The sequence below is a fragment of the Thunnus maccoyii genome, chromosome 9 (genome assembly GCF_910596095.1).
Source record: "Thunnus maccoyii chromosome 9, fThuMac1.1, whole genome shotgun sequence".
NCBI classification, from domain to species: Eukaryota; Metazoa; Chordata; class Actinopteri; order Scombriformes; family Scombridae; genus Thunnus; species Thunnus maccoyii.
In genome coordinates this window covers 12,598,617-12,622,591 of record NC_056541.1, presented here as the reverse complement: position 1 = coordinate 12,622,591, position 23,975 = coordinate 12,598,617, and the positions used below count along the sequence as shown (strand labels likewise).

General features: G+C 40.2%; 1 protein-coding gene across 18 annotated transcripts in view; it reads left to right on the top strand.

Annotated features, from left to right (window-relative positions):
- gpat2 (glycerol-3-phosphate acyltransferase 2, mitochondrial) overlaps nucleotides 1-23,252 on the top strand; it is a 143,754-nt gene extending 120,502 nt beyond the window's left edge. For 15 of the 18 annotated variants that reach the window (XM_042421114.1, XM_042421104.1, XM_042421106.1 and 12 more), the window contains 14 exons: nucleotides 1,819-1,998; nucleotides 2,562-2,660; nucleotides 3,853-3,935; nucleotides 5,320-5,438; nucleotides 5,552-5,622; nucleotides 5,883-6,043; nucleotides 6,198-6,301; nucleotides 10,983-11,167; nucleotides 11,723-11,800; nucleotides 12,460-12,582; nucleotides 18,609-18,729; nucleotides 19,078-19,146; nucleotides 19,542-19,597; nucleotides 22,670-23,252. In XM_042421114.1, coding sequence (XP_042277048.1) covers nucleotides 1,819-1,998; nucleotides 2,562-2,660; nucleotides 3,853-3,935; nucleotides 5,320-5,438; nucleotides 5,552-5,622; nucleotides 5,883-6,043; nucleotides 6,198-6,301; nucleotides 10,983-11,167; nucleotides 11,723-11,800; nucleotides 12,460-12,582; nucleotides 18,609-18,729; nucleotides 19,078-19,146; nucleotides 19,542-19,597; nucleotides 22,670-22,786 — 1,566 coding nt within the window. In that variant the 3' untranslated portion in view covers nucleotides 22,787-23,252. Of the gene's footprint in view, nucleotides 1-1,818; nucleotides 1,999-2,561; nucleotides 2,661-3,852; nucleotides 3,936-5,319; nucleotides 5,439-5,551; nucleotides 5,623-5,882; nucleotides 6,044-6,197; nucleotides 6,302-10,982; nucleotides 11,168-11,722; nucleotides 11,801-12,459; nucleotides 12,583-13,583; nucleotides 13,950-14,049; nucleotides 14,592-18,608; nucleotides 18,730-19,077; nucleotides 19,147-19,541; nucleotides 19,598-22,669 lie in introns of those variants that run through there. The other 3 variants (XM_042421116.1, XM_042421117.1, XM_042421118.1) reach the window with 3 other exon arrangements.
- Nucleotides 23,253-23,975: the final 723 nt, after the last annotated feature.

Below are 23,975 nucleotides of genomic sequence, written 5' to 3'. Positions count from 1 at the left end.
CATTTGCTAATTAGAACTAAATACAAAGTACAGTTGAAGCTTATGGGTATGTCATGAGATTTGCAGGTATTTGGTCATAAATCAAAGTCAGATTTAGACCTGCCTGTGGTGCTAGAGGAAAAGTCAGGTCACTCATGTAGCTTAAAATTTTAAATGTATTATTTGATTATCAGCGCCAATCGATTGTGTATAATTGGTAGTGATGGCCACCTCTTCCAACCACTTAAAAACTGACTTTCTCTTTCAAATTTGTAGTTTCCCGTCACAATTAAAATGTACTTAAATGAGGTCACTTAGGCAACATTAACACATTTTGCAAAGATCCCTCCTCTGAGCCACGGAAGGCTTTTTACTGAGGTATCACGTATGCAGACGTTTCCTTCAACCGTCAAAAGCTAATTCAGGTTTCATGTACCTTTTTTCTCTGACTCATCAACCCTATAAACTCCCTCCTGGTACAAGTTATTCCTGCCTGACAATTGGAGCTGTTTCTCATTAGCTGCGTATCCGAAACCAAAAACAGTCTGTTCACTAGTAGATGGGAACGAAGCACTTAGCCATTAATCGGGAAAAAAAAGTTGCTGATGCATTTTGCTTAAAAAAAAAAACCCTCACCTTCATAGACAGCAGGTAATTATATAAAATTGCAGGGTAAGCAAAGATACCTGTCCTTGTAATTTGACTGTTTAGTGTATGTGCATTTGGTTTAATTCACACTTTTTTTTATTTTTTTATTTTTTGCACTCTTTGGTGTGCTATCAAACTCAGCTCCTCAATCAGAATACAACCTGTCTTTTCTCCGTCTCTGTCATTCCCCGGGCTCATCCAACTCTCTGTTCATTGTTAAAATTATCAAGGGACTTGAGTTTTGCTACAGAGATTGCAGCTTTGGAGTTGGCTGGAGTGACAGTTCAATGAGTGAGGGGGAGGAGAAAAGGAGAAGAATGGCGGTTAGTTTGATTGTGTGTGTTTGGCAGGTCCAAGCAGGTTGTTCCTATTTTTATGGGAATTTGTTGTTTTTTCTCTTATTTTGGGATTTTCATGACGTAGTTTAATGGCTTCCTCCTCTTCACAGTTCCCCGAAGTACCTTATTATACTCTTTGTCAAATGCTTTGCCTCTATTTACTTGATTTTTTATCAATGATCAACACCTGCTAATATCTTCCTGTCTTTGTAACGAGTGAGGGAGCTCTCTGTGCTTTGTATCAGTTTGCCTAAAGACGTATTTCATTTGGAGGAGTTACTGGCTTTATTAAGATCAATATTGTGCTATACAGCTCAATAAAATGGCTCAGTCTGACATTAATCTACAACACTACAGCCACAGTGGAACATAAACAGGTTGTTTATGAGTGACGCAGTGAGTTTTTTTGTTTTTTTTTCATTGACCATTTATTTGAGTAAGCATATTGGCTGTGCGTGAGAAAGCTGGCTTGTTTATTGGTTGTATTTCAATGTTAATAGACCTTTATTGTTTATTGAGTGTAGGCCTGCTTAGCTGCTGTTCAATGGTAATTGAATTTTCCTTGTCTGTAAGGGGAAAACAGTACTTGGGGCAATGGAAGTATCTCTGAATGTCATGAAGTGTCCCCCACAGTCCCTTTTTATTTCTGCTCTTTATCCTGCCTGCTTTCTGCATTTTGACTTCTCCTCACTCTGTGTTTTTGCCTCTTTGTGTTCCCTCCGAAGGCTGGCTTGTTATATTCCTTATGTATATTTAAAAAATGCATCGCAAGCATTTTTTGTCAGTTGCTCCCTTACTGCCAGGACTTCTCAGACCTTTGTCTCTGTCATCTTCCTCTCTCCTCCCTCCTCAGCTGGTACATGAGCTGCTACAGGAGGGCCAGGCGATAAGTGTTGGTGTGTCAGCAGAGTCTGGCCGAGGTGGCCAGTGGCTGGCTTGCATCAGACAGCTCATCAAAGAGGGCTCCTTCCCTGATGTCAGTCTGGTCCCTGTGGGCATCTCATACGACTGCGTGCCCCGGAGCGACACACAGGTGGATACATACACACTTCCAAGCACACGCACGAACACCGCTTAATAAGAGCCATCTGTAACTGTAATGTCCTTAGGAGCAAGTGAACTGGTTTGGTTTAGAGGCAAAATAAAAATACCAGTGATGATCCTGGTCACAGCTTTGAGAGTTTTGTCTCACAACTTTGTTCCTATTGGCCGTCGTTTGTTGATTAGGTGAGGTCTGCATTTCATTTTGAAAAGCAACGCTGATTGCTATTAGTCTCCATTAGTCTTGCCCTCTGTTATCTGCTCTTTGAGACGATAACTGGAGAGTGGGTGTTACTTTCGGTTAATTGCCATAATAAGGTCCTCGCCTCATCATTTTGTTATGTCATTCAGACAAGGTGCACAAACAGTACTGTACACGCAGCTCTCGTTTTCATACCCACACTCTCAGGCTGGCTATTTATCACAGATCCTGCTCATTAGTGGTATTGCTGTTATAATGTCCCTCCTAAAGACAAAGCCTCATTATGATATTATTGCCGACTCACTGCGTATAACACTCCTGTGAATGTGTGTGTGTGTGTGTGTGTGTTACAGGTTGGCTTAAGTTCTGTACTGCGGTGGCTGTGGTCACTTCTCTGGAGGAGACCAGGAGGAAGTGTGAGAATCCACCTCGCCCAGCCCTTTTCTCTCAAGGTGCACAACCGAAAGAGCATATCAGCAAAGACCTGCTCAGCATTTACAGTAGTGGTTTCCATCCTATGTGGGTTTGTGACCCATGACAATGAAGCAGTGTCTACTTGTAACCCTTTATCACAGGTTATAGCCTTAGTGAGGACATGAGTTGTGAGCAGTTCAACCAGAAAAGTGATTTTTTTTATTTTCCCAGATTGTTTCATTTGAAGGATTTTTCGGAGCCGTCAAGAGGTCTAAGTGTCCAGTATTTCACAAGCAAAAAAATAGAAAAATGTCTTGATTTCTCTCTCTCTGGTTGAAGATTTCAAGTCTTTTTCAACTCTGGCCACACCTAACATCACTGATGGTTGTGTTTGGTCGTGGTGTGCTTTGTTGCATATGTAACCACATCCAACAGTGATGTCTTGATGTACTGGACGACAGTTGCACGTCACTACAGCATGATGTGAAGTGCTGTAGTGAGAAGAAGCGGATGTCGGCAAAAACAAGATTATCATGGTGTGTTAAATTAGATCATTATCTTGTGACCCATTGTGGGTTCCTTGCCCCCAGATTGGGAACCACCATTAATTTACAGGCTGTTGAACAGGCAAAGAATCTCCATATGTTATAAATCACACTGACCTTTCAAAGTGCACTCACTATATTAGCTTCTGCAAATTTATGTTTAAATTGTTCTCTTTATCTTACTTTCTCCTCACTGTAAATGTGTTGCTTTGGGCCATAGAAATAAACTTGTCTTTACTTGAATGATGAAAGGAGGGATGCCATATTACGCGTATCAGAAAGTTCTTCTCAAAATAATGCACCACAAACTACAGTCCCTAAAAACGACCATGACACTGATTCAACACTTCTCTGAAACAATTTCAACCAAACAAAACATTATAACCTTCATGAAGGTGGGATTTATCACAGGGCTTCTGTATTAGCTTGCATTAGTTTTAGCTAGATGTGCTTAATAAACTGTCAACTGATTAAAGCCGAAGGTTAACGTGGCGATAACAATAACAGAATGGGCTGCCGCAATAATAGATGGAATGAAATGTTTCAACACAAACTTTGTCAAATTTTCAGAACTCAGTCTACAAGAGAACAAATACTGAATAATTTACTAAGGATACTACTTTGCAGCTCTTTGAGGGTGTATGTGTGCATATATTATCCATTTTTCGTGTGTGTGTGTGTGTAGGAGATGTGCGAGTCAGGGAGGTGCAGAGTAGATGAATGGCTCCCTCTACAGGACCTGTTGCTGCCTGTTATCCTCAACAACAGGTAATCAAACCACCTGTGTGTACCTGTACACTTGAAAGTGTGTTTATACTGTATGTAAATATTCCACAATGGGATTTAGGTTTGGATTGTGCTTTATCTCGCATCTGTGAAATTGAAAAGTTACTTTCTTTTAAACTTTGAAGATAAACTTTCCTCTAAACCATAAATCTGGCACAAATATGATACAAGCTCTGATGAGAATTTTCATCCTCTTAGACTTGGTCCAATTACCATCAACATTACGCAGTCTGCCAGTGAAAAAGATAACAGAAAGAAAATAACATCCTTGCTCAGTCTCTGCTTGGCTTCTGACGAGTAAAGTGGTTTCACCCTTCGTACGTTTAATACTTCTGAGAGTGCGGGCAGCAGAGAAAACAGCATGAGTGAGAGAGATGGCAAGTGATAAATGAAAAGAGGTAAAGAGGGATAGTTAGAGTGGTTTGTTATCAGCATGTGAGCTGTTTTAGGTCTCTTTTGCATGTCTAAATCATTAACATTCTCTAGTACTTAACACTGTGTCTCTGTCATGCACACTCATTCTTTTTTGGCTCCTGCTGTTGAGATTTCAGCCTTTGAAGCCTTTTTTTTTTGTTCCCATATATAAAAAAAAAAAAAAATGCAGGAAATGTGATAGCTGCCATAAATCCTCACATACAAACACTTATGTCGCAGAGCTGCACACACTCACAGTTTATTTATTCTCGCTCGAGGTGAAGAATGTCACCGTGTGTGTAGGACTTGTGTATTAACAGGGCCAGTTACGACATGCTCTCTCTGATACACCGCTGTATATCTCTCACACACGTGCGCAGCTAAGACGCATAAATAATACTCACACTCATATCACTCCAACATAGCCTCGGATAAGTAGCTCATAAAATGTATCACACACACTTCCATTTTCGAGTGATACAGCTGCCATTTTATACGCTTGTATGCACCTAAAGGGCCTGAGTGTAGAGTGTTACTTTACCCAGACACACACGTTCCTTTTTTCTCAGAAATATGCTGTTAAGTCAACCACAGGACTCTCATAATAGCTATTAAGAAAGCCAGCTTAGCAAATGTAATAAGACAAAATTGATCATTTCTGAAAAATGTCATTTAATATAATAACATTGAATAAAGTCTTTCTGTTTTTAAAGTAAATACTGCTTATACTGGAATTCACGTGATTTTTAATGCAACTCCCTTGACAATTAATGTAATTTACTGTAATGCATTCTAATGGTAAGGCCAGCAGTTTGTTTTTTCTTTAAGTTCACTGTCTGTGTTTTCCCTCTTTAACAAGTATCAGTTGAGACAACCTACTGTAAAATAAAATTAGCGTAAATTCGCCCTGATAAGCTTTTCTCATGTGCTTGCTTTTTCCTCATCTCTCAAGAACTGACAGCGTGTTTGGGCAGAGGAGGATGTCGTGGCTCCTGCCTCCTCATAATGCATCTGAACAAACTCATCCAGAGAGAGACCTCAGCGTTGCCATCATCCTCCACCTCATCTTCTGTATGTCCAGGATTATCTTCCTCTGCTGAATCGTAAATGAATCTGTAAGAGCTGTTGTTTTAATAGTATGCAAATTGTGCTGTCTTATCTATGTGTTTGTTAACTGCTTCCAGCTGCCTCCTCCTGCATGGCCGTGATGTCCACCAGTCTCCTGTCAAGTCTTTTACTGTACAGACACCGCAAGGTACATGCGTTATCCTCCGTATTTGTGTGTTAGTGTTTACTGAGCAATTGTCCCTTTGATCCCGTCAGTGTTAAAATCCGCCTCTGCCCCTCTAAGGATCCATCAATACTCCAAGAGGCTCATAAACAGAATTGGTTTTCTTGGTAGTTTATTAGAGTGTGACAGTGAGTCATACCCAACAGTCTCTAACTAATGTCACCAGATGGTTAATGCTCACTTTGGATTTTGGAACAAAACTTTTCCATCCTTCTCCTCTGCAGGGTGTTAGTACATCTGTTCTGTGTCGTGATGTGGCCTGGCTCACGGATGAACTCTTGTTCAGGAACAAAGACGTCGGCTTTGGAGGAAGTTTAGTGGAGGTTGTCCACTATTCCCTCTCTTTGCTCGCCCCTCACCTCATTATTGCCGCAGTGCCGTCTAGGTTGGTTTTCTGTCTGTCAAAAAAGAAAAAAATACTGATGAGTGTGATACAGCAAAATTGTGTTGCTTTTCAAAAATCCAATTTCCCTTTCAGTGAAACCTCTGTCTTCATTACTGTCTCTTCTTCCACTTGATCCGTGTCTCTCATCCTCTAGGAAAGACCCTTTTATTGTGCCGCGTCCTTCTCTTGCTGCCACACTTCACCTTACCCTCCAGGCCCAGATTGTCACACATACTTTTATATTGGAAGCTGTCGGTGGTGAGTGATTTTGCATACATGTATTTTGGTTAGCTGACAAAACTTTCCCACAACACTTAAGCCTTAATATCATCTTGAGACCCTGTGTTCTCCAGGCATCTTGTTTTTCGTGGGAGGGCTTGGCAGTTGCTCTTACTGTTGGCATGCCAGTATGGAAAATCAAATTGAAACGTGACATTTTAAAGTTTCAGTACTTAATATTCAAAGTGTTTAAGGCACACCAGGCAGTGTCAGGGTACTTAACATGCAACAGCACATGTATTTTCCACTAAACATATAGCAAACAATTACCGTACCTGAAACAAGGGAGTCATCCATGAAAATCTGGCAGCAGAAATTTTACTCAAAATCAAGACTGCTTAAGTGTCTCTGAGCAAGGCACAGTCAGATGCACTTCCCTGCACATCCAATTTTATGAAAAGAAATAATGAAGGATGCCAGAATCATCCATACATCATTGCCATATGCATATATTGCAGAAAGCAAAAATTTTAAAACTATTGGCATTGAATGTTATGCAGGGTTTTGTCAACATTCTTGTCTGGGAATAGTGTTGCCATACTGCTGCACACATGAGTAATATATGGTAATCATTTGATGGCGGAATTCCCAGATCCTAATCCTCACTAAAGTCTTATATCAACTGAAGCCAAGAGTAATCTGTTAACTAAATTGTAGCAAAATGTGCACTGTCCCTTTTCTAGATTTCATGCTAACAGGCAGACTGTTTGAAACCACAGCCCTGTGTTAGCATTGTTGGTGGAGGTAAAAATAATCTGGTCTTTTGAAGTACAGGAAGCTGCTGAGCCTGTGGAAAAAGGTCTCTGTTCCTGCATGATTCGTCATTCCTGTATGACTTATTTTGGTTGTATAGAAAGTGAAGGGGGTGGGCGGTGGGCTGTGTACTGCTGTAAGCATTTGTGTAGTAGATTGATATATCCATGCATCATTGGTAGCCAGTGTGGTCCACCGTTACATAATAACTTTATTAAACATTACATTATCACCGGCATAATGCAACAGCTCTAGCATTTAGCATGTTAATGGCTGCATACTATAAATGATAAGACTTTGTAAGATGTCATGTCAGATTTGTTTAATTTCATCCAACTGTAGGACACGTGGTAGCACAGACCTCTGCACGCAAACACAAAGCTGCAGTCTATATAATGGTTCAAGTTTAGTTGAACCTGAAAGGTTTAAAACCTGCAGTGTGGAACTTTTACATATAAACGAACATCTGTTACATTCAAGCCTTTGCCAAATGAGTTCACACAATGCTGATTAAGCCTATCACCATCAGATGATTCTCTGTATTTCACAGTATACAGAGTTTTTAAATCTCATATGGGGGTCAACATTCCCGTGCTGGCCGTTTGGCCGTTAATCATGTGGCTCTTCTAGACTGTCCAAATGTTCTCCGGACCGAATGCATCAAATTTTGGTAGTGGAATGAGTCATTTTGTGGGGGTTGTGTGATGCTCAAAACAATTTATCCACCGTTTTACAGCCACAACAGTAGGTTATGGCCAGTGGTGTACTGGCTATCAGGCATACTGTTTTGGGACAAATCATGGTGGGGTAGTGGACCGTCAAAAAATACGTTTTTGGGCCGGTGGACCATCAAAACATCCGTTTTTACCGGCCCTCTCTGTGTGCCTGTCATTTGGGTTGTGCATGAGAGCATGCTGCATGCCTGTGTCAAGCAATTACAGCCGAGCGGCCCCCTTTATTCTCACTGCCAGAAGGGAGAGACTAAAGTCTCGCACTCCAGCTTTAACAAAAAGAGCACAATACTGTTGCATTACTGTCCAACAGCCGGTTTAAAAGTCCTGGATCCCTCTACCAGCTCATGGAACACCAGCCCACTATTCCTAGGAATTATGTGAATATTGGACATCAGGGCTGCCAACTTTTGACTTCAGCTTAGAGTGAGGTTTGTTTCCATGGGGGCAGGGGGAAGGATACTTTTGCTAATTTGTATTTATTGGGTAGAGTTTTTGATATACACTTCAGACATAACACTTATTTTCTTCAAAACATAGGATAAGAAAGGTCTATGCTCCTCATCAAGTCCCTCCCATCATCCGACACTCCTCAGTTTAGTCTCTCAGGTCTATCCAAATAGAAGTAAACAGGTCTATGCATGGGCACCTGGTTATGTTTTAAAATGAGGGAACAAACTTGGAAAGATACATAATTTTTGGTGGAATCAGGGGGTTCTTCTCCTAGAAAAAAATGTCATTTAAAACAAATTTCCTGTTTTTTACACTACCTAACCTCTTGGATTAAGTCAAGAAACAGCCACCTGCACTAGTCTAGATTAGTTAGATTGTTAGATACTTACGTTCATGATTTTGCACAGGCATAATAACCTAACCTTTTACTTGGAATCACAAGAAAGTTTCAGAACGACGGAGACACAGAGCGTCCCCATAATCATAGTAACTCACTCTCACTCCTGCCTGTGTGCGCACAGTGCAAGAAGAGAGGGAGAGACACTGTGCTGCTGTCAGAAGAGCCGCTGACTGAGATTACTCTGAGTAGCATACATGGGAATACATTACAATATAATAGATTTGTGTATATTTCTTGCTTTCTCCCTGATGGTTTGAATTACTCGCTGCTGCACGGTGCTGCTCTGTCTTGTCTGTCCACGCGCTGTCAGTGTCCTCTTTTCATATTCATATTAGTTATGAATTTGTTTTTCACTGCTGGCGTGAGAGCATGTGAAAAGTGTCATTTACTTGTGTCAGTGTGTGAGAGTTGGCAGCCCTGGGACATTATGCATGTCGGTGTGGTTGATGGGTGTGTAGCGAGTTTGACTTCCACACAAGAGACAGACCTGCAATCAATTAATATTTATCTTAGTGTTTTTAGGCATTATGTTTTAAGGTTGTCCATCCCATTCTCGTGATATCTCAGGAACACCTTAAGGGAATTTCTTCAAATTTGGATCAAACATCCACTTGGACTCAAGGATGAACTGATTAGAATTTGGTGGTCAAAGGTCACTGTGACCTCACAAAACAAGTTTTTGGCCATAACTCAAGTATTCATATGCTAATTATGACAAAGTTTCACACGAATGTCTAACAGGATAAAATGAAGTGATATTTTATATCCAAAAGGTCAACTTCACTGTGACATCATAATGTTCTGCAGAAACACTTCTGGCCATTATTCAACACCATAACTCAGGAACAGAAGGGGAAATTGTAACCATATTTCACATTTGGTCAGATACTGAATTGTTGACACTAATCTTGGGTGTCCACTTTGAATCTGTGGTGATTGTATAGATCTTCTGTGCTGCCGGGTCTAAGATGTGTGTGAAGCATCCATGTTTTAGAATTTGTAGCTTCTTTGCAGCAACATCTATATCTGAAGTATCGTCAACTGTCATGGCTACAACTTTGTGTTCTATCAGAATCAGCTTTATTGGTTCTTATATTATTTATATTTTACATACAAGGAAAATACACTTAATGCCTTTTATTAAATTCCTTCAAAGTCTTCACTACAAATATTACACGAGTCTGGACAGACATGGATGTAAACTGCAACTTGACTGGTTGGTGGAGGCGTACAACCGCGAGGTGGTATTTCTAGTTTGTTGCCTAACCTTACCCATGAATGATTCACCATAACCACAATCTTCCCCGAGCCTTAACCACACCATAGCTGCCATGTGCATATATTGCGGAAAGCGAAAATTTTAAAACTGTTGGCATTAAATGTTATGGAGGGTTTTATCAACATTCGTGTCTGGGGAAAGTGTTGCCATAATACTGCACACATGAGTAATATATGGTAATCATCTGATGGCGGAAATCCCAGATCCTAATCCTCACTAAAGTCTTATATCAACTGAAGCCAAGAGCTATCCTTTAACTAAATTGTAGCAAAATGTGCACTGTCCCTTTTCTAGTTATCATGCTAACAGGCAGACTGTTTGAAACCACAGCCCTGTGTTAGCATTGTTGGTGGAGGTAAAAATAATCTGGTCTTTTGAAGTGTTTTGAAGTACAGGAAGCTGCTGGGCATGTGGAAAAAAGTCTGTTCGTGTATGATTCATCACTCCTGTATGACTTATTTTGGTTGTATAGGAAGTGAAGGTGGTTGGTGGTGGGCGGCGGGCTTTGTACTGCTGTAAGCGTCTGTGTAGTAGATTAATATATGGGTGCAAACCTCAACTGGTAAAAATAAGAAGTTGAAGTTAAAACGGCTCTATTAAGGCAGTGATATGTTGTTGTAATAATATAGCAAATCTATGGTCCATGTAATAAACACTGATGTAAGGACAATTAAACTCACATCTCCACCAGTCTATTAACTGTTCTTCACAATGCCAATCTGGATGTCTAGACATTCCCACCAGCACATACATGAAAGCAGGATAATAGGGAGATAGGATAGAGATAGAGATAAGACTTATGTAAATGGTGGAAATCTCTGATCCTGCTAATCAGGAAAATCTCATCAACTGTTCTGATCTATTAGCCAAAGACTGTGTCCAACATATTTCAAACAAATTGTAACATTTTGAGATATTTTGCCAAGAAATAGACTAAACGTTGCCTTTTTTAGATGCTCCCAATTGTCTGTTTTTGCACACTGTATAGTAAGTGCACGCAGCAGCGGAACAAAAGACGTTAAGTGTGTGTGTTTTTGTCCTTAGCGTGCGCTGTCTCAGCCATGCTGTGTGAGGTGGCCGGCAGTGGTGTCAGCAGCAGGGTACGGAGTGACGGCGTTGAGGGAGAGGAGGTCAAAGGTGACATGGAGTTTGATGTGGTGCTCTGCCAGTCTGAGCTGACTGAGAGAACCCTGCAGCTCTGCCATCTCCTGCCTCCGGGCTTTATGCCAGTGAGTTTGAATTCATATCACACACACACACACCCAGTGTGTGTCTCATTCAATGGATGTTTAATGGAGCTGAACACCCATTCATCCTGCTCTGCTGCCTCTATCTCAGACAGAGAGAGGTTTTGAATTGTGTGTGTGTGTGTGTGTGTGTGTGTGTGTACTTTGTGTTTGTGTGTGGCTGTGTATGTACGTGCTCCATCAGACTGACTTCAAGGGCTCCGAATCTGAGCCAGAAAAACTATTCCTTTCTCTGTTTGCCCACCTTTCATTTCGGCAGCTGCTCTTTCTTGTCTCTTCTGCTTGCAGCTATGTTTCTCATCCTATTCCTCACCGAGAAATATTGTTCCTACTTTCACAACCCTGCCGGCCACCTCTCATTCTCCCTCTCAGATCTCAGCTACATCTCAACTACACACCTCATGCTCTCTGTCAGCTGTCTCCTTTTGCGCTTCTTGGATATGTGATGGGTTGAAGCTGTTTGTGCCTCTAACCCTGGCGTCTCTGTTGAGTTGACCCACTCACCGACTCTGTCTCTGTCTCTCTCTTTCTCTCCAGACCTGTCAGTCGTCCCAGAGTTTTGCTCTGGATGCAGTTGACAGTCTGGTACGCTGTGGCATCCTGATCATGGAAGAAGTAAGATAAACATTTCTAGAAGTTGTATGCTCAGACACTACATAATTTAAAATAGTACTAGTTTTGAAAATATTGCCTCAAGTTCATTCAGTATTCAATAATTTAGAGGATCTGGTTGGCATTTTATCTACAGATATTTTTTTAAGTTAACTCCAGCTCTTCTTACTGTACTTTGGTTGAATTTAGTTTTATTACTTCTTATATACGTGCGTGAAGGAGCACAATTGTGCCCAATTCAATGTCATCGTTAGCTCTCTCTCTCCCAATGCTGATACATCAATTCATTCATCTTCTGATAAGGTAATCTGCAAGGTCACATGAGGACAGGGGTTGCTTTAGGACAAAGCATTGAGTTGACAGCCCACTGTGACTGAACGAATGTAACTGATGGCTGAAACACTGGATGTTTTAATGAAATGGACAAAGAAACTGTATTTAATGGGGATTGGTCATTTCAAGGCCGATACCTGATCCATTTGTGTTGTTTTCTCCATATCTGAATTTGGTGTTAAGAATCATTGTGTTGAAGAACGTGTCACATTTTGTTTTGTATGAAACTGATTATACATTGGACACAAAATGCGCACATACAGAGATAGACGGTTTATCAAAGACTAATATCTAACATTGCTTGCGGTTTCACCTTCCACACTGTTTAGATTCCCAGGGACGTTCCTATCTGTGATTTCTGGAAGAGGGAAGGCGCTCTGACCTGGACCACCACCGATGACCCCTATCACAGTGACTCTGACTGTGAGGAGCAGGACCTGCGTTCCTACAAGGTACAGAAGAGCATCACTGAGCCCCTCTGGCTTCTTCACATGCCTCAAAGAGACACCAGAGGTTATATGAAGGAAAAATGTTCCACGCTGGCCCGGCCTACAGAAGATGGCACCCTAAGTGACGTGCCTACAGGGCATATACAAAAATACCAGAAACACCACATGAAAAAGAACTTTGAAGTAACTTCATCTCCATTACAAAAGCACCTAACACAGATGAGTCATGTAACTTGAATGCCAATTAGCACTATGTGTCAGCTTAAAAGAAGCCTGACTGTCATGACTATCATGTGATTTTTCAAAGCAACACGAGACAGCTAACCAATTTCCTAAGGGGCCAAACATCGCAGGTGCATCAGTCACAAACTCTGTAATGTGACTTAGAGGTGACAGCTTCAAACAAACAAACTACATCAAAAAAGAGCAACAGTGGTCACAAATCAAAGCACACTGACGCAGATAGACATTCACCTATATCATCCTCACTATTACACATCATGAATCAAACACTTTTTTTTTTTCTCTTTTTCAACATATAAAAATACAATAAAACCAATTTTCATTTATTATTTAAAGGTACCCTGAGGAGTTTTACTGTAAACAAACTGTTCTTTATATCACTGTTTCTAATTAAAACATTTTGTGTCCTAAAGGTTTAACAGCAATTCTTGCCTCAGAAAACCTTTTCAAAGCCTTAGATGCAGTGAAGCTGTGTCAGTGTTCATTTCAGTTTGAGGTCTTCTTCTGTGTTCTTACTTGAGTTATAAAGAAAAAAGAGACGTAGTCCACATCACTGAATATTGTAAGCTCACAAAAAATATTTAATGATGAAACATTTTGACCCTCAAAATATTCCTCAAGCCTGTTTCCACTTGATATATGGTGTATAGGCTACAGCCTGTTGTAGGTAATGTATGTACATAGTAGATTGCTTTGGGATGATGGGTGTATTTTCGTATCTCCTAGTTTTACGCGGCTGTCTTTTTTTTCTGTGTGTATAGAGCCTGCTTTTTCTTCATATGGATGTTCGTCTGATGAAGACCAAGAAGCTGGAAACACTGCATCATTAAAAACCTTGTGGGAGTTTGCAATATTCATTGTGCGGACTACCTCTCTTTTTCATTTAGTATGCTACTTTTGTCTTTTCACCTGTACCCAGCTGGGGATGGATGCGCACACTATCCATCTTCCTAGCCTGCTTTAAGATACAGCCATTATTTGAGACCCTGTTTTTATCAGAGGATGTAAGGAGTATTGTAACTAGCAACAGTTGAAATATACAGAATACATCTAAATTGGTTTATATGGCTATCTGTGCTACAAGCAAGTACATTCCACTTACAAATCTAGTAAAAACAATGCCTCCAGGTTTGAATAAAATCCTTTCTTCGACTTTAGCGTTATCCACTAAGTAAGAGTCTCACCAATATTTATACTGCTTGTCTCTTTTTGCTTTTCTCCATTCAGTGCTCTTACTCCTCTTTCTCTGCCGCCTCTGCTCTGCCGCCCTCAGCTCAGGTGCAGGACGAGATCAGCAGAACACCTCCATACCGACCATGAAAAATATTCCCCTACCTCTTCCTCTACTGACTTTTGTCAGTTCGTCCAGCTACATTCGCCCTCTGGTCTCACAAAGCAGTGATCCAGGATAAGTTTCCATAGTAACTCATTCTCTCGAACAAGCCTCGTCCTGTGCAGGCCTAAAGTTTTATGTCCAAACATCTGAACTTTACAGCTTCATTTTGTTCACTGACATGTAGAGAGGCACTTACATTTCTATTTGGTTTATTTGTTTACATTAAGCTATTAATTTATACAGCTTACATACAGTAATTTCCTCAAGTGGCAGTCCTCTACTAGTACCAGCAGCCACCTTAATTAATTAAATCATGTATTTATGTAATAGGTTGGATACATACATTAAAATTTTAGTTCATGACATGCAGCTTAAAATAACTGAGCAGAGCAATGAACTGCTGAAAAATAAATGCTCTCTTATGGACAATTGATGTTATGGTGTCACTAATGGCGTTTTTAAACTTTCAACATACAGTATCTTTGGCATTTCTTTGTTGCCATTACTTACTTATTGGCTGATGCATACACTAATATCAATTTATCTGATCGGCTAATATTGGCCGACAATATTTTTACTTGTTACAATGTTCTTTTGGAGCCACTTACTTGTTTCATAATTCTGCTTAATGGGCTTATCTAACTATTATGCTGCAGGCATAAGTGGATCTCAGCACATTTTATCCACTTGCACATTCAATCTATCAGTAATCATTTTGGCTGAACCGCAGGGACCAGCCCTAGAAATTGAATTGTCCTCGACTAGCTGAGTCACTGACTGAGAGATGAAGTTGCACCATTGGTCAGACAGCCAAGTGATGGAGTGTGAGCACAAAAATAATAAAGCCCCGAAATAAGTTTTAAAAACACATATTTATAAACTGAAGCCTCTCACACGGAGGCTCCGACGCTGAGAACACCAACCCGCAGAAGATCCACAGACACAGTCGTGTTTGACATGCGCGAACTAGTAAACAGGGTGCTGCAGGACTGTTAATCAGTGTTAGAAGAAGTATTCAGGTCCTTTATTTAAGTAAAAGTACTAATACAGCAATGTAAAAATACTCCATTCAAGTGCATTAAAAATCCTACTTAAGTAAAAGTATATAAGTATTACCAGCAAAATGTAGTTAAAGTATTGCAGTAAAAGTAGTGGTTTGGTCCCTCTGACTGATATATTATTATATATGACATCATTAGATTATTAATACTGAAGCATCAGTGTGTAAGCAGCATGTTACTGTTGTAGCTGCTGGAGGTGGAGCTAGTTTCAACTACTTTATATACAGTTAGCTAGTTTAGTCCAGTGGTTCCCAACCTAGGGGTCGGGCCCCTTCAAAGGGTCACCAGATTAATTGGAGAGGTCATGAGATGATTAATGGGAGAGGAAAGAAGAAAAAACAAAGTTCTGATACACAAATCTGTTTTCAGATTTTGGACTTTTTCTGAAACCATGTGAGAAGTTTAGAGGGAAAAATCACTATTTGGTGGAGCTGTTAACAACTCATAGACATCTGAAATGTGACCCCGACTACAAACTGCTTTTTGTAAGATGTCAAAAGCCAAAAAGGTTGGAAACCAGTGATTTCATCCTTAACAATGTGTTGCATTTGTCAAATCTTCATCTGAAAAGTAATTAAAGCTGTCAAATAAATGTAGTGGAGTAGAAAGTACAATATTTCCCTCTGAAATGTAGTGGACTGGAAATATAAAGTAGAATAAAATGGAAATACTCAAGTAAAGTACAAGTACATTAAAACTGTACTCAAGTACAGTACTTGAGTAAAGGTAGTTAGTTACTTTCCACCACTACTGTTAATATGTCACTTTATTTAGTATTAATATTTTTTCAGGCAAGAAAGTAACCATTTAGATTCCCAATATGTGATCAGTTTATCCAAATAACGCCTGTTTGTGTCGTGTGACATTTACATGAGAAGAGGATCTGTGCGCCATCGTACTGTCAACTTGTGCAAGTTACATGCATCTAGTATCAAAATAAAGCACTTCTGTGTTCATAGTGAATAAAATAAAAGCAATATAACTACATGAAACACACTGCATTGGGGTCATTTACACTCTGCATTAATGATTTACACTCTGCATTAATGAATAGTTACTGCATTAAAACTATTTTTTGCGTTGTGGGTAAGTGAAATAATATATAAAACATATAAAAAATAGCTTAAATCTTAACTCAACCCTTCTTACAACAGCACCATATGGTCTACAACTACTGTATGAAAAGTGCTGTACAAATAAATAAACTTACATAAAAACAAACATCTTGAAGACGCTGCGATGTCGATGTCTGATAACAATTTAATTAAAAGCCCTCTAGCGTTTCATACACGGTTCAGCCATATTCTAGGTTTTGACCTCATCTTGTTTCCAAACAGCCTCTCTGGCTGTATTGCCTTTTTGGTTGTAATGTGTTTTACTAACAACTATCGTTCCGACTGCTCTCTCTTCTCTCTGCCATATCGGCTTTGAAGTTCTGCTGTGTATTGATGATTTTAAGTGCTGTACATTGACATAACGATTGTTTAAACACAGACTGTATTATCCTTGTCGATTAAATGGTGACTGCTCATTGAAAAATTGGATGAGCTCCACTCAAAATGTCAGGCTCGGTGAAATATCACTTTGTTATGACATCTTGAGACGTATTTTTAAGCACACTTACACACTCACACACAACAGAAAAACAAAATGAGGGTCGCTGAGCAATGGTTCGACAAGTTTCCTACACTCAGATGAGTTGATATGTGGAGGTTAAACCTTCAACCTATAATATCTGCTGCAGACTATTCAGTATTCTGTACCAATATGAGCATCCATCCTAATAACATTTTATATCGGTCTTGTATGGTTGTGCGATGAGGATCACAAAGAATAGAAGGCAATTTTAGAGGACCAGCTGCACTCTACAATATAAACTCTGCTCCCATATATTTCCATATTACATGATTATAATGGTCCCTATATACACTGTTTAACTATTTATGAAGGGCTCTCTCAAACCCCCAGCTCCTTTGCCTCCATAATTACCAGATGTAACCATTAACTCTTTATCTTTATCATGACTGTTCAAATACATATTTGCAGAGCAGAAGTAGATTTCCAGCTTCTGAATGCCTGAAATAGGTGTACACTTTCCTTGTTGAATAATGTCCAATATATGCTATATATAGTCATTGTTTGGTCAAGATCCTTTAGCTCCAGTTAAGAAAAATCTTGTAATGCTGCAGCATACTAATACATTCTAGACAATATTGTGCTTCCTACAGTTTGGATAAGGCCCTTTACTGTGTAAACATCACAATGCCCTCATGCACAAAGCCATAAAGAAATGGTTTTCTGAGTTTGGTGTGGAAGAATTTAACTGGCCTGCAAAGAGCCGTATCCCCACTCTTCACCTTTGGGATGAACTGGAACACCAACAGTGGGACAGACCTTGTCGCCTGCTGACATCAGCAACACTAACATGCTTACAATGATAATTCTAGCATGATGATGTTTAGCAGGTTTGTTTATTATGTGGATGCTAACATTTTCAGTAGACATTTAGATATGTTACAGCATAAGTGAAAAGTGGTTCAAGAGGAAAAGCTAGAGGATCACCAAAGTTGTTAAATCTGATCTTCTAGGAACCATGAATATCTGTTATAAATATAATGGTAATTCATCAAATAGTTGCTGAGATATTTCACTCTGAACCACAACTGTCAACCTCATGGTGACACTAGAGGACAAGTCAGGGGATCAACAAAGTCAGTAGGATTTCATCCTACAGGGGCCACGAATGTTTGTATAAAATTTCTTAGCAATCCATCTAATAGATGAGGTATTTCAATCTGGAGCAGACCGACTGACAGACTGACACTGACATCCCTAGAGCTGTGCCACAAGCATGGCTAAAAATGTAATGATTTATCTGAAAGCAAATGTTTTTTTTGTTTTTTTTTTAATTTATTTGTTTGACAGGGACAATGCTCATTAATCAACAGTGGAATAAAGAGCCGTAAATGAGCCAGATTTACCCTAAAACACTTACTTCCATCTGTTGTCGCTGGCCAGATGTTGAACAAGGCAACCTAAAATTAGAATATAATGACATAAAATTCATGCTACACAACATAATTACTATGCACAGACTGAAAACAGTACACATCCACCAAACAATGTCGCAACACAATAAAGAACAGTTAAAAACAACACTTAGTAAGAAAGTTAAGTTAAACAAAAATACAAAACTTATTTTGCTAGGGTTAAAGAAAAACTTTTAAGTATTGTACTTCTGTATTCTGCAGCTGTATCTTTTTCAGGGGCCTGACAGAACTGACTTTTCACTATCTGCTCACTGTAGCAGAAAATTCTCTTTTGTTCCTGGATTCTTCCCCAATCCTTATCCTGCCCTTCCTGACCACTTCTGCTTCCACCTTACCTAGATAAGCCAACCAAGTCAGTGCCCCGAGATGCTCTTCTTCCTCTGCAGTATGCTAGCTGGACATCTGAGGGCGCTGTGCTGGACCACCTCAGTACTGGATCTCCTACACACACCTCTGCCAGGTGTGTGTATGTTTGAGGGACAGTGCTCCTCATCGATCTACTTGTAACAGTCAAAACTTGGTTTTCGCTTAGAAATGATCACATTTTTATTTGATGCCATTGCGTTTAGTCTTAATTTAGTTTTTCAAAGCAAGCAACGAGAATAGCTCTTGCATGCATGCCACATTAAGTCAAAATGAATGATGATGGTGTTCTTCATGTATTCGATATCCTGCCCACCAGTCATAAATATATATTATGTTAGGATTTCACTGAGCCATGCAGAATCTGTATATTATCTTGGTAGACTGTCCTCCCTTTCCTTTGAGCAGAATAATCGGCTCTATTTTCATGTCTTTCCTCTTGCAGAAGCAGAGTTTATGGCTCAGATACACTTCCATCTTTGTGACGCAGCAAATAAGAAGAAACAGCACTATGGTGAGCCCGGCCTGACATCCCCCTCCTAAAAACACACATACACACACTCAAACACAGAAAGATCTTCAGGTTCTTTGTGCTGTAACTTTAAAAGCTTGTCACCTTGCCTTTTTCCCACTGATTCAGTGTGTTGTAACAATTCAGCAGAGAGCGGAGAAGAAAGGCCGAGCAGCTTCCTCTCTCACATCACATGCTCTCTTCTCTTCTTCTTAAAAAAAAAAAACATATAAGACAATCAGAAACTACCCAAATGACACCCCTCAATAACACACAGTATAAAAATTCCATCAGTCCCACTGGTAATGGCTTTGTTCTGTTATCCCGACCTGGTTTTTCTATATTGGATATCTGTCTATTCTTTTGATTCATGTGTGCCTTTGTGCCGTATCTCACAGAAAGCTGCTCAGAGGAGGCTGCACACACTGCAGTTAGAACACTAATAGACCTGGGGGTGAGTGACAGCCTATGTGTGTGTGTGTGTGTGTGTGTGTGTGTGTGTGTGTGTGTGTGTGTCTAAATCTGTCTGTCTGCGGAGACTTAGAGCTCGACTCAGTACTGAAAGTTTAGGCGCAGTCCAACTCCAAAAAGTTCAGTTCTAACATTAGTCTCGTCCCAGGTGAGCCCGAGTTCACCGCAAGTCCTAAAATCGCTAATAATCGTTAATTGCTGGCAGCGTTTTTCAACAATAATTTCTGAGTTCAGCGTGAACGGGAATCCAAACTGATCTCGCTGCCATAAGAGAGAAACTCAGCCTGACTTGAGCCAGCCATATCCAATCATGTTTGAGGAAGAAATGTCAGTCTATAAATAGAATTTATTGGACCAAGAGCACAAGTCGTTTAAAATCAGAAAGTAAAAAAAGTAGAACGGGCAACACTTCGTCTTAGTCTCCTAACTGTGGCAAAGTGATTTACATTTCACTCTCCGCTCTTTAAAGGTAGAGTCAGCAATTCTAATCCAGTACACTTTTTGTTAAATTCAGTGAATATCTCCTCACAGTCTGCTAGCTGTCTGCTCTGTGTGTGCGCTGAAAAAAATCCGGGGTCCATACACAGCACTGGTTCTGCAAATGATCATGTAAACACAGCGGCTCAGAGCGAGCTACACAACACTCCTCCGGGCCAATCAGCAACAGGGGGCATTTGTGCTTGAGCACAGGACAGGGGGGAGTCATCAGAGCAGGTGTCTGTGTGAGGACATGACAGTCTCCCGTCTCCAGCACCTGTTGAATATGAGGGAGGGCTGACGAATTGGAGAGAGGTTGTGGCCAATTCACATAGAAAGTGTTTTCTCAGAACAGATACGCTTCCATTGTATTAAATGTGTCAATCTACACTGAATCCGAGATTCTCACAGAGACCGCCTACTTTTTTTTATGCTCCGAGTCTGTTTCTAAAGTGTTTAGTGACACATAATCTGATCAGGCAGCTGTTTAAATCACATAAATATCTTGCTGTATATGTGTTTTCAACTTATTAAACTTATCAATGAATCAATAAGTACAAACACAGTCGATTTCTTCCTGTGGAGTCGACATGCAAACTATTTTGGTTCAGTAAATTTCTGCTGTCAGTCAGCCTGGTGAAGGCAGTTTGTCCAGCTGCTGTCCTCTCAGCTCCCCAGGAGCTGCAGCTAACAGACGGCTGCTCCTGTGGACAGAGACGCTGAACGCAGGTCGAGTGAGAAGTGGGGAGGCTGCAGAGAGGCGTGTGGATGAACTGTTGTGCTCACATGAGACAATTTTTTTTTCCTGCTCCTGATAATGTGCGAGAGAAAAAGAAGTGTCTCTACAGGTGATGCATTGTCTGGATCTCACCATATTTCTCCTACGGTCGTTGTCTTGGCAATGTGTGTCCATAAATTTGGGGGGCAGAGCCTCTGAAGGAGCAAGGGAGGGAGGAGTGTATTTGTTTGGGTGTTTAGTGCAAATATCAACAATCCAATACTTTTTTCTATATGTAGTTTACACTTTTTCCCATTTTGTTAAATAAGTTAAGTTTGATTTTTAAAACATGTATAAATTATCTGTAATAAACTTTTAGTTCAAATTCTTATAATTACATCTACTCCTTCTCCCTCACTGACGACTCCAGAATCTACAAATATGCAAATGTGTTTAATTTCAAAAGTTTAATTGCTGGAGACGAGATGTCTTCTTCTTTCATTCTCAATGTTTGTGCACTGGAGGCCTCAACTTCCCACATCACGATTGGCTCCAAACTAGTAGTGATGTCACAAAAACATGCTTGATACACACATTAAACTCACTTTTAAGGTGAGCACAGAGAAACTTACAGCAGATTAATGTGAAAACAGCCTTTTGGTGTCAAACTCTGCACATATATCATTCTGCACAGTAAAGCTCAAACATCCAACTGAAGGAACAAGAAGAAAAGCCCATTTTTGAAAGGAGACTTTAAGTAAAGGATCTGAACGCTTCGTCCCCTGGTGGTTCGAACCGATTGTAAAGCAACATATTTTTGAGGATTCCTCAGTGACAGACTTTAATTTCTTCCTATGACTTGTAAGGTGACCTGATATGGGAAAAAAAATCACTCGGGCACAATGAACCGAAGATTAAACAGAAACTTCGACGAGACCAGATAAAGGGTTCATATTTATTGTGACGGATTATCAGGCTGCAGCAATTTTCAAGTCTTTTTGTACAAGCTGTTTTTCTTACAGTGCAAGAAGAAAGGCAACAAATGTTTTGTCTTGCAGATAGGAATATTAGTCTCTTTTATCTCCATCTGTACTGACTCTGCAAACAACTGCAGGGAATAATGAATAGTAGAGGGGCAACCTAGCCGAATGCCACCTTTCTTTTTCTTTCTATCTTCAGAAAGAACAAGAAAGGGAGGGAGGAGGAGAGGGACGTTCACTGCAATGCAATCTTTTTAACCATAAATATATGAATCAGTGTTAAAGCACACATTCCCTACTCTCACAATTTACCACTCAGCCTTTCAGCTTAGTAAAGTAGACAGTCTCTGCACCCATCAGTCTCTTCTGTCAGTCTGTGGGTTGGGAATCGCTGCCTTTTAAAAATAGAGCATCATTGGCCTATATATCTGCAAAGATCTCACAAAGCAATAATTAACTTTCTTATCAAGGTTATCCGTCAGAAATGGTTGTTATCTTGCTTGTCTTCAGGACTTGACAAATAATTCTACCCCCTAATGTCAAGATGGCTTGGTTTTTACAGGCCAAATCAGAGGGGAAATTTATGCAGTTGTTAAATAAAAGAAAGGACAATACAGGCTGAAGTTTTTCATTTCACCTCAGTACTTCAGGCCTTGTTGTGTGAATAACTGGCTCAGTTTTATCTGTTTCTTTAGCTTTGTTTTTCTTTTCTGAAGTGTTTTGAAAGGTCTTGTTCTTTATCTCTTTTATTACTTCAGCGTATTTGGCCTTGTGCTAAAAGCGCACCACTAAAGATAAGAAAAGCGTGGCAATGTACAAATAAAAGTACTGAATAAAAAGCATTGTGGTCTTGACAGAGCCGTTTTTATGTTCACTTCAGGTCCTGTTGGAGGAGCAGCAGAAAGGAGGCGTCCTCCTCGGTGTCAGTCCTTTGTTCCAGTTGTCAGAAAACAGGAAGAAACTGCACCGCTTCATCTCACAGTACCTCTATAATTAAAGTGTTAAACTGAGCGTCGTGATTCAAGGCCTCAACGCTGCTTTTGTTATGTTACAGTCTGACCTCGTCCTCTGTTAGTGTCAGAGAAGCTCGCGTTCAGGTGCATGCTGAGCCAGGACGCTGGCGCCTTTAGGTTAATTGCATTTTGATTTTTCAGTGATGAGACATTGATTTTAAGTTTGTCTTTAGTAATAGCATTAGCATAAACCCGCAGGAGACGAGGATTATGAGGTCCCCGTAATCAGCTGTCAGGACTCACTGTAAGATGATGCTGTTCGGTGCAGCTCGTGTTTATGTTGTAATGAAGGCTGCTGAAGTTTTGCTCGTAACCAGCAACATATTTTAGTTCTGCTTTTTTTTGTAGTTTTTCACAAGTTGATTAGTTAAAAGTTGTCTGCTTGTTTCATCCTTATATTGATGCATACTTTGAGGAGCTTCATGAATAAAGACTTACAGTTTCTTCTTATAGGTATAATTTTTCTGAGCCACTCATCATTCTGGGTTATTCTCCTCCTAAATGTAGATGTTCCTCTGCTGAGTCAGACCTCAGGAGAGTCTACCTGTTCGACAAAGACCTTTTGACACTTGAGATGCAGACACAAATCGATGCCTCGCTGTGAACAGAAGCTTTTTCTGGCAAGCGTAATATTTTGGAGTTTACAGCCGCTTGGTTGTACAGTCAAGAGTCCGAGCAGCAGTTTGTCCCCTCAGTCCAGCATCAACCAGAGCTGATCAGCTCTCAATCGACCGCGAAACTCTACTGCCACCCAGTGCCAAACTGTGTGTACTGTTAAATCCTAAAAAAAAAAAAGCATTCACACAAAATTATTTCCCATCATGTAATTTTTGGAGGCAGCTGGTACTCAGGTGGTGGAGCAGGTTGGCTGTTAAATGTAGGATTAGTGGTTTGCTCTTCAGCTCCTCCTGTTTGTGTGTCTAATTATCATTCAGCAAGACACTAAACCCCAAATTACTCAGCATGTATGTGTTAAAGAAAAAAATGTAAGGTGCTCGGGATAAAAGCATCTGCCAAATGAATATAGAGGAACGCCTAATTTTGAATCTAATTGTTTTGCACATTGTCAAGCGACTCAAACATAATTAGCAGGTACAACACGTCACCTCATCACGCTGCTGCACAATATAGACGGCTCCATTTCGTGCAGAGATTTCTCTAAAGCTCATCTCT